The sequence below is a fragment of the Vigna unguiculata genome, chromosome 11, assembly GCF_037176805.1.
Source record: "Vigna unguiculata cultivar grain cowpea cultivar isolate G323 ecotype 2 chromosome 11, ASM3717680v1, whole genome shotgun sequence".
In the NCBI taxonomy this organism is placed as follows: Eukaryota; Viridiplantae; Streptophyta; class Magnoliopsida; order Fabales; family Fabaceae; genus Vigna; species Vigna unguiculata.
This window is the reverse complement of record NC_140802.1, coordinates 27,859,085-27,869,899: the sequence shown is the minus strand read 5'-3', so window position 1 is coordinate 27,869,899 and position 10,815 is coordinate 27,859,085. Positions and strand designations below refer to the sequence as shown.

Below are 10,815 nucleotides of genomic sequence, written 5' to 3'. Positions count from 1 at the left end.
ATTAGAGGTAATTACTTTAACTAAAATTAGTCAAGACTTTACTTTGATTAATTAAGTTTTCTATTTGGTAAAGAAACAAAGGAATAGACATGATTAGGCATAGTAAAATTAATTGAGACTGTACTTTGATTAAATTTACTATGGACAATCTAAACAATTCTCACTTTTAATTGAGACTGTACTTTGATTAAAAGTGAGGATGCCAACAAATGAATTGAGTCTTTACATTGATTTATTTGTAAATCAACAACAATAATTAATTTAACAATAATCTCTAGATAACCAATGAAGAATCTTATTTAGAAAAAGCAGTGGAATTGACCTATTTACTATTACGTGTTTACAATCTTCCGTGTCATTTTCTTTGCATATCAAAACCCCCCTATTTTTATAGTTGCTAGTTTTAAATTGCATTTTTGAGAATCAAATATTTGAGATCAATTCCGTATTCGTTGTGAGACGACTCAGGGTTATCTTAACCCTAACTATTTTCTTCACTACAAACTGGCAATACTGAAGTTGCTAAAGTAGTGGTAATTTGATCGCCTAACGACAGCGATATCAAATTTGGCGCCGTTGCCGGGGAGTACGGTTAGTATTTCTTTTATTTTGATTCTGTTTTTTATTTATTTTATTTTATTTTATTTTATTTTATTTTATTTTTTATTTTATTTTTTTTTTATTTTACGCATATACGTTTGATATAGTTTGTTATTTTGTAGTATCTAGTTTTCTGTTAATATATTTCAAGCAGTTCTATTTTTGTTTTGATTAAGAATTTCTTTTAAGAAATTTTTTGAGACTAGTTTGGAAAACTCTGTCTAGGAAAGACTTGGTATTTAAGTTGTCCATTGTGACGCACCTCTCTTTCCTGGGAGTAGACCCAACGACATCTTAACTCATTTCTTTCTTGAAATCTTTCTCCAAAACAAGAATAAGAAGAGAAAAAAAAACAACACACAGGGAAACACTTTCAGGTGGATTGCATAGTGCATGACTCGGGCTAATCCGGGTCAATTTTATCAACTTGATTCAGAACTTGAAAGGAACTTGCGTAAATCACGTAGGAGACTTGATCTCAGGTGTTCTACTGAAGGAGCACCATCATCTGAACCTACCACTGAAAGTGTACCACTAGAATCACCTCCGGTGATTAACATATCTTCTAATCCATCACCTGAACCAGAAATTCAAGAAGATAGAATGGAAGAAAGAACAATAAGAGAGTTGGCTTCACCGGATGCAGCAATTACACAAAACATGTGCATCCAATATCCAGATGGAGAATGTGAGCTTAAGTCTGGGTTAATCCATCTTTTACCCAAATTCCATGGATTAGCAGGAGAAGACCCATACCATCACTTGAAGGAATTTCATGTTGTTTGTTCATCCATGAGACCTACAACAGTGACAGAGGAACATATCAAGCTTAAGGCTTTTCCATTCTCATTGCAAGATGCCGCTAAGAATTGGTTATACTGCCTTCTGCCAGGATCCATCAATACATGGGAAACTCTGAAAAGATTATTTCTAGAAAAGTTTTTTCCAGCATCTAGAGTTGCTGCTATTCGCAAAGATATTTATGGGATAAGGCAACAAGAAAGAGAAAGTCTTCACGAGTATTGGGAAAGATTCAAAAAGTTGTGTGCTTCCTGTCCTCATCACCAGATAAACGAGCATCTCCTCATTCAATACTTTTATGAGGGATTGAGTATCATGGATAGACAAATGATAGATGCTGCAAGTGGAGGGTCATTGGTGGACAAAACGCCAACAAATGCAAGACAATTGATTGAAACTATGGCATCGAACCATCAACAATTTTCCACAAGGAGTAATTCTATAACTCTATTGAAGGGAACCCATGGAGTAGAAGCTTCATATGTTGCAGATCACAAGAAATTAGAAGGGAAGTTGGATGACTTAGCAGCCATGGTAAGGACCTTGACAGACTTACAGAAAAAGCCTATCCCTTCTACTTTATGTGGAATTTGTGCTTCTACTAATCATCCTACAGAGGCTTGTTCTATGTTAAAAGAGACAGGGACGTTAGATAATGAACAACCTCAAGCATATGCTGCAAACATCTATGGCAATAATAGACCACCTCGGCAGCAATACAACCATGATTTGTCCTCCAACAAGTACAACCCAGATTGGAAGGAATATCCCAGCCAGAAATGGGGGAATCAACAGCCTCAACACCAACAAGTCTATGTTCCACCTCAACAGAGGCAACAACCACAACCAACTGCAACCTCTGGTGATTCAAACATGGAGGCAATGATGAAAATGATGGCTGACATGATGAAGGGACAAATCAATGAGTTGAAACAGACAATGGAAGCAACCAATCAAAATTTGCAAAATCAGATTGGACAAATGGCAAATGAGTTAAATCAGATGAAGTCTCAACAAGGCTCAAGCAATTTGCCTGCACAAACTGTAATCAACCCGCGAAATGTAAGTGCTATTACTTTAAGATCGGGTAAGCAAATACAAGGTCTTGGGGATGCCCAAGAAGATGAAGATAAGGACAATGAAGTTGTACCTAATGATGAAAGAGGAAGATCAGATGAAGCAACACAAGCAACATCTGAAATGCCTGCACCCAGTGATAACTCCAGGTTGGTATCCCCTAATACTTCCTTTGAAAATTCTTCTCCTTATTCTCCTCCTCCTCCCTATCCAAACCGTTTGAAACCAAAAACTAAAAAGATGGAGGAGTTAGACAAAGAAATCCTGAATACTTTCAAGAAAGTGGAGATAAACATTCCTTTGTTGGATGCTGTGAAACAAATTCCTAAATACGCCAAGTTTCTCAAAGAATTATGTACACATAAAAGGCGTATTATGGACAAAGAGGTAGTGAACATGGGAAGAAACGTCTCTAGCTTAATTAAGAAGCCTGCAGTCAGAATGCCGCAAAAGTGTAAGGATCCAGGTATGTTTTCTGTTCCCTGCATTATAGGAAGTACTAAGTTTGACAATGCTATGTTAGATTTAGGAGCTTCTATTAATGTAATGCCTTTATCTATTTTTACTTCACTTCATCTTGGACCTCTTAAGTCTACTGGTGTGGTCATTCAGTTGGCCAACCGTAGCACAGTTAACCCTGCAGGTGTGCTAGAAGATGTGCTTGTCCGTGTGGACAAGTTAATTTTTCCTGCAGATTTCTATATCTTGGATATGAAGGATGATGAAGGAATGAGTTCAACCACAATCATCTTGGGAAGACCATTCATGATGACAGCACGTACCAAGATAGACGTGCATGCAGGATCCTTGACTATGGAGATAGGAGATGAGAAGGTGCAGTTCAACGTGCTAGAAGCCATGAAGCACCCAATTGAAGACCATTCTTTGTTTTGCATTGATTTATTGAGTAATGTAGTGAACAATTATGCTTTTGGACTTTTGGACGTTTTATCTGGTTTTTCTTCTTCTTTGGATTTTTCTTTTTCGAATATTTCGGGCTCAATTTTAGACGAAAGAGAAAATTGCAAAACAGGTGATGTTGAGGACGCGGTGTCACTATTTGATACCTCTGTGGCGTCCAAGTGTGATGCTGAGGTGGCTGAAATTACCTTAGGCAATAAAATGTTGCCATCTGTGGAACAGCCACCCACTTTGGAGTTGAAACCTTTACCATCTCATTTGAAATATGTTTATCTTGAGAGGGATGGGAAACTCCCTGTTATTATATTTGCCTTGCTTACTGACGAGCAGGAACAAAAGCTATTGCAGGTTATCAAAGATCACAAGCGAGCAATAGGCTGGACTTTGGCAGATATTCCTGGTATTAGTCCTTCTTTCTACATGCACAGAATACTCTTGGAGGAGGATGCTAAGCCAGTGAGGCAACCTCAGAGGAGACTGAATCCTCAGCTGATGGAGGTTGTGAAGAAAGAAGTCACCAAGTTGCTTCAAGCAGGTATTATATATCCCATTTCTGACAGCACTTGGGTGAGTCCTGTACATGTGGTCCCCAAGAAATCTGGGATCACCGTGGTCAAGAATGAGAAGAACGAGTTGATTCCTACTCGTATTCAGAATAGCTGGAGGGTCTGCATTGATTATAGAAGACTAAACCAGGCCACTAGGAAGGACCACTTTCCTTTACCATTCATGGACCAGATGTTAGATCGATTGGCAGGTAAGTCTCATTACTGTTTTCTTGATGGATTCTCTGGGTATTTTCAGATTTGTATTGCCCTAGAGGATCAATATAAGACTACTTTTACTTGTCCATTCGGTACATATGCTTATAGGAAAATGCCATTTGGCCTTTGCAATGCTCCTGGAACATTTCAGCGATGTATGATGAGTATTTTTACAGATCTGTTGGAGTATTGTATTGAGGTTTTTATGGATGATTTTAGTATATATGGTTCATCTTTTGATCATTGCTTGTCTAATCTTGCTAGAGTCTTGGAGAGATGTGAAGAAACTAACCTTGTTCTAAATTTTGAAAAATGTCATTTTATGGTAGAACAAGGTATAGTTTTAGGTCACGTTGTTTCCAAGAATGGTATATCTGTAGATCCTGCTAAAATTGATATTATTTCACAATTGCCTTACCCCTCTTCTGTGAAAGAGGTTCGATCTTTTCTTGGACATGCAGGATTTTACAGGAGGTTTATCAAGGACTTCAGCAAGATAGCCAACCCTCTCTCCAACTTGTTGCAAAAGGATGTAGTATTTGACTTTGGAGAGAGGTGCAAAGATGCGTTTGATACATTGAAAAAGGCGCTTACCACCACTCCTATCATCCAACCACCTGACTGGACATTACCATTCGAGTTGATGTGTGATGCATCAAACTTTGCAGTAGGAGCGGTGCTTGCACAAAAAGATGGGAAGCTATCACATGTGATATATTATGCTTCCAGAACATTGGACACAGCGCAGGCTAACTACACCACGACTGAGAAGGAATTATTGGCTGTTGTGTTTGCCTTGGACAAATTCAGACCATATATACTTGGTTCCAAGGTAATTGTTTATACTGATCATGCAGCATTAAAATTCCTTCTGAAGAAAGCAGATTCAAAACCAAGGTTGATTAGATGGATGCTACTGCTCCAAGAGTTTGACTTGAGATTCTAGACAAAAGTGGAGCACATAACTTGGTAGCCGATCATCTTAGCAGGATTGAAAATGGAGAAGATAACATTCCTATTAAGGATGACTTTCCTGATGAAGTCCTCCTAGCATTGACTGCTGTGAAAGGTATGTTTCCTGAACCTTGGTTTGCTGACATTGTTAATTATTTGGTTGTTTCTGCTATTCCTCCTTCCTTCTCCAAATATGAAAGAATCAAGCTAAAAAGTGAGGCAAAGTACTATATCTGGGAAGACCCAATCTTATGGCGCATTGGTAGTGACCAAGTTATAAGGAGGTGTGTTCCAGATATCGAGATACCTCATGTGCTTGAGTTCTGTCATTCGTCTCCTTTTGGTGGACATTATGGCACACAAAGAATAGGTAGGAAGGTGTTAGATTGTGGATTATATTGGCCTACTATTTTTAAAGATGCACAGAGGGTATATGAAAATTGTGAGCAGTGCCAAAGGGCAGCCAGATCCATTACAAGAAGGGATGAAATGCCTCAATAACCCATGCTATATTGTGAGGTATTTGATATTTGGGGTATTGATTTTATGGGTCCTTTTCCTCCTTCTTTTGGGTTTTCTTATATTTTGCTTGCTGTAGACTATGTCTCCAAATGGGTGGAAGCCATAGCTACAAGGACTAATGATTCTCGAGTTGTTATGAGTTTTGTCAGGTCTAACATTTTCTGCAGATTTGGGATACCACGAGCCATCATCAGTGACCAGGGGACTCATTTCTGTAATAGGCTACTTGAGAACATGTTGAAGAAGTATGGGGTGACACATCGCATTGCTACACCATATCACCCCCAAACCAATGGACAAGCAGAGATCTCTAACAGAGAGATTAAAAAGATACTAGAGAAAGTAGTGAAGCCTAGTCGAAAGGATTGGGCCACAAGATTGGATGAAGCACTTTGGGCACACAGGACAGCCTACAAAACACCTATAGGTATGTCACCTTTCAGGGTGGTTTTTGGAAAGGCTTGTCATCTACCTGTGGAGATTGAACATCGGGCCTATTGGGCCGTGAAAGCATGCAACTTGAATTTGGAAGAAGCAGGAAATGAGCGAAAGCTTCAGTTGCAAGAACTGGAGGAGATTAGGCTAGCAGCCTATGAAAATTCAAAGTTCTACAAAGAGAAAACCAAGAAGTTCCATGACCAAAAGCTTGTGGCTAGAAAGGATTTCAAGGTAGGCCAGAAGGTGTTACTATACAAATCCAAGCTTGGTCACATGAGTGGTAAGTTGCGTTCTACTTGGGAAGGACCATACATTGTTACAGAAGTCTTCCCTTATGGAGCAGTGGAGATCAAGGAAGAATCTTCAGCAAGAACTTTTAAAGTTAATGGGCATCGTCTTCGGATATTCAATGAAAATCAAGATATGCTGAATAAGACGATGGATGGGATGAACTTGACTTCTCCCTCATACCTTCCACCTTGAAGAGGTAAGTACACTTCATACTTTTTCTTTGCATTTTATACATATTGAATACATTGAGGACAATGCATGGATAAAGTGTGGGGGTGTGGGGAGATTTTTCCCCTTTTCTGTTTTCGTTTTCTATTTGTTTTGTTTTTCCTTTTCTAATTTTGTTTTCTGTTTGTTTTTATTTAAAAAAAAAAGTTTCTGCTTTCAATAAAAACATATTGACATTGGATTTTTGGATTTGATTTACTAATTGGAACGGTCATAATTCTGGGAAAATAAGAGTCATGTGCTATGAATGGATTGTTTTCTGTGATTTACTGATTGAGTTGATTTGAGAGTTTCTGGAATAAATCTTTTGTGAAAGAGTTTTTGACCTTGTGAGTTTTGAGCTTTATTGTAAGGATGAACTGCCATGTGTCATTCCTATTTTTCTTGTGTGATTTGCTCATGTCTTGTTGGTACTCAAATGTTTAGCTTGATTCTGTTGTTTTGCATCTTAGGTGAACATGCATGATTTGATATGACTGAGGTATTTCTTGTTTTTAGCTACTTGGCCAAATAAGCTAACCATGACATTGATCCATTGGTAGCCCCTTGAGCTTAAACCTCTTTTTCTTGTTTTGAGCATATTGTTAAACCTTAAAAAGAAAAAGACCATGTTTGTCCTTAGGGAGAAAGAAGGAGCTAGTGGATTATGTTGAGATTGGTTGAGGAATAAAGTGTGGGGGTGTGTATTTCCCCCACAAAGTTGTAAAAATGGCAAAAAGGAAAATAATTGTTGATGACAGAGTGTTGTAATGAAAAATGATTGTTGTCTGAAAAAGAGAAACAAAGGATAAAAGAGAAAAAAAAAGAAGAAGAAGTAAAGATTGTTTTTGAAACTGTGCTCCATAACTCTTTCTTCCTTACTATTTCAAAAACACACAAATCCTAAAGTTTTTCCTACCTTTGCCTTGGCCTCATTATAACCTGTTAAAAGTCCTCATGATTTTTGAATGCATGTTTTCTGAAAGCTGTGAATATTAGAGTCTTGCTAAGCATTGAGAGTGTTTACTTGCATGGGTATTTTGAGTGAAAACACAAGCCAAAACACTTGAGCGAATCTTGGTGAGAAAATATATATTTAACTTGAGTGTTTCTCTTTCATATTTGATTATCTTGTAAACTCAAAAGATTAACTCATGTGTGAAAAACAGAATTTTATCCATTTGTTTGTGCATGACAACATGATTTCTAGAAGATTGATCTGTTTCCATTGGTATTCATTTCTTTAATCCACTGAAAATATGGAATAAAAGACCTCAGAAAAAAGTTTTGAAATTATTCAATTTTGCCCAGGAGTGCAAAAGGATAAGTGTGGGTGTGTGATGAGTTCAAATTTTTGCCCTCATTTAATATTTAAATTTGGGGATTTAATTGAATTTTCTGTGCTTAAAGATTGATTTAATTAGGATTTGTGATTATTGGATTTATTGAGTAAGTTTGGTAAAAGTGGCGTAAAAATTGATTTTAGTTGCATAAAATATTATTGGATATTCTAACGTTTGTTAATGCAGCTGGAATTTATTTTTGGTCAATTAATAATGTGATTTTGAAATATTCAAAGTTACAAAATAAGTCCAAAATCAAGAAATTCTGAAAAAGAATAAATCAGGAGCTAAATGCACCCCCAGATTTTATTTGCACACCCCTTTTAAAGTGGACCACAAAAAACCTGTTCTGCACCCCCAGTTTTCACTAAGTTGCACCCCTCCTACCACTTAAACCCCACTCAACCAGATCATGCCATGTGGCAATCCCCACCTTTTAAGATTAGCCAACCATAAGCCGCCACGTGTCATAATCCCCACCTCACCAAATTAACCAATCAGATTCTGCCACGTCATCATCTTCATCTCCCAAAACCCTAACCCTAATTTTCTCGTCTCCTTCCACCCTCCACGGCAGCCGCCGCCGCCAACCTCGCCGACAACCACGAAGCTGCAGCAGTGCCGCCACTGCTCCGCCACCACCGTCCCTGCACTACGCCGTCAACGCCTTCACTACACCAGAAGCGGCGCGGCCACCACGTTCTTCCATTCACGCGTAGCAGCTCCTTCGCGCCACCATCTCCACACAGTCGCCGGCCACCACTGAAACTCACCACTGAAACGCGTCGCACCTTCTCCGCAGCGCCACCATCGCAGCTCCGCAGCGCCACCATCGCGACGCCATTTTCTTCTTCCCGCGAGTGTTCAGCCACGACCACCGCGTCGCACTCCATTCCCAGCTTACTCCTCCACCTCTTCCGGCCATCACGTCGCGCCGCGCTTCCCTGCAACTTCGAATCCACCGCGAGTTCATCTTCTCCGCGAGCGTGAAGCTTGTTCCAGCCATGGCAGCCGCATCCAACCTCTGCAGTCGTCTCCATCTTCTCGCCTCCGCATCTGCAGCAACAGCGCGAACCTTCAGATTCACGACCACCGCGCATCTTCTTCCTTCACACATGGCAGCCACCATTATCGCACCAACAGCGTCCACAAACCTCCACCACCACGCCTTCGTCGCCGAGAAGGAGAAGCAGCCGCGCCGTCATCCACAAGCCTCCATGAAACCCTAAACGCAGCAAACCCTAGTCTGGAGAGAGAAAGTGCACTCTGCGCCACGTGTCAGCATCTGATAGGACAGTCAAACTGGTCAACTGGTCAACTCTGGTCAACTAGTCAAAGTCAGCAGTCAACTCTGGTCAAAACTGCAAATATGGTTAAATGAGAGGGGCAGAATTGGAAATTGGACAGAAATTAAGTTGCTAATTAATTAAATAAAAATAAAAGATTTTAGCAACTGACAGATAAAGCCCAAAGTCCAGTGGAAGCCTATATAAAGAGACTTAAGGGAGCAGAAAATGGGGACTGACAATTTTACAGCTGATAGCTTAGACACTTAGAACTCTCTGGTTTTGGCAGATACCGTCTCCACCACATCTCTCATTCCTTCTTTTATTTTCTCTTCATCATATTATCATGTATTCCATCAAAGCCATGGAGGGCTAAGCTTTAAGGGTTGAGTCCACTGTAATTTCTTAAATGGATTCTGAGGTTAGATGAATTTATGTGTTTGTTATTTTGATTATTGTTGTGGTTTTCGTTTATCTATGTCCTTTGCTTCTTAATCGAATAGAAAATAATGATTTTGAATCTACATGCATGCTAATCATATGAGTTAAAAGGTTTTTAAATTAAATTGAGACTTTACTTTGATTTTGTTTAGAAACTTTCATTTGATTAAATAAGTTTTTGCCAATAATTGAGACTTTAATTTGATTACAGGTAATTACTTTAACTAAAATTAGTCAAGACTTTACTTTGATTAATTAAGTTTTCTATTTGGTAAAGAAACAAAGGAATAGACATGATTAGGCATAGTAAAATTAATTGAGACTGTACTTTGATTAAATTTACTATGGACAATCTAAACAATTCTCACTTTTAATTGAGACTGTACTTTGATTAAAAGTGAGGATGCCAACAAATGAATTGAGTCTTTACATTGATTTATTTGTAAATCAACAACAATAATTAATTTAACAATAATCTCTAGATAACCATTGAAGAATCTTATTTAGAAAAAGCAGTGGAATTGACCTATTTACTATTACTGTGTTTACAATCTTCCGTGTCATTTTCTTTGCATATCAAAACCCCCCTATTTTTATAGTTGCTAGTTTTAAATTGCATTTTTGAGAATCAAATATTTGAGATCAATTCCGTATTCGTTGTGAGACGACTCAGGGTTATCTTAACCCTAACTATTTTCTTCACTACAAACTGGCAATACTGAAGTTGCTAAAGTAGTGGTAATTTGATCGCCTAACGACAGCGATATCAAGAAGCCACCAACACCCTTGTTTTCTTAAAAAATGGCTACATTAGTAGAAAGATTTGGACAACGTCTAGAAGCACCGCCATGGAGGTTTCCTTCATGAGTGGGTTTCCCTGCCATGGAAGTTTTCCTTTGATGCCAAACTTCAAATATAGAGCTTGATGTTTCCTTATAGTAAAGGTTTCTTAAAACGTGGCTTAGTGCCAAATTCGCTACTCAATCGTAGGATTAAAATTCACTTTTCTTAGTTCATTTTTTTGACTAGAGCTATAACTTTTGGGGTTAGCACCAACGTTCTAATTTCCTTCATTTACCTGCAAAAATAGCACATATGTATTATATTCCACCTTTTATGGTTTCTTAACACCACATTCTGTATTTATATGCAATTATGGCAATTCTAATG

General features: G+C 38.4%; 1 protein-coding gene across 1 annotated transcript; it reads left to right on the top strand.

The window, feature by feature from the left end:
• Positions 1-1,260: 1,260 nt before the first annotated feature.
• Positions 1,261-8,637, top strand: LOC146881690 (uncharacterized). The gene is made up of 3 exons (XM_085669305.1): positions 1,261-2,488; positions 2,531-3,635; positions 8,496-8,637. The coding sequence occupies exons 1-3, from the start codon at positions 1,261-1,263 to the stop codon at positions 8,635-8,637; spliced, it is 2,475 nt and encodes an 824-aa protein (XP_085525431.1).
• The last annotated feature ends 2,178 nt before the right edge of the window (positions 8,638-10,815 follow it).

What these genes read in the sequence shown, in the direction of transcription:
- LOC146881690 (XM_085669305.1), top strand. Translation starts at nt 1,261, where the DNA reads ATGTGCATCCAATATCCAGATGGAGAATGTGAGCTTAAGTCTGGGTTA. An exon ending in TGCTATTACTTTAAGATCGG is followed by an intron (nt 2,489 to 2,530) that starts GTAAGCAAATAC and finishes AAGAAGATGAAG; the next exon opens with ATAAGGACAATGAAGTTGTA. An exon ending in GAACAGCCACCCACTTTGGA is followed by an intron (nt 3,636 to 8,495) that starts GTTGAAACCTTT and finishes CCTCCACGGCAG; the next exon opens with CCGCCGCCGCCAACCTCGCC.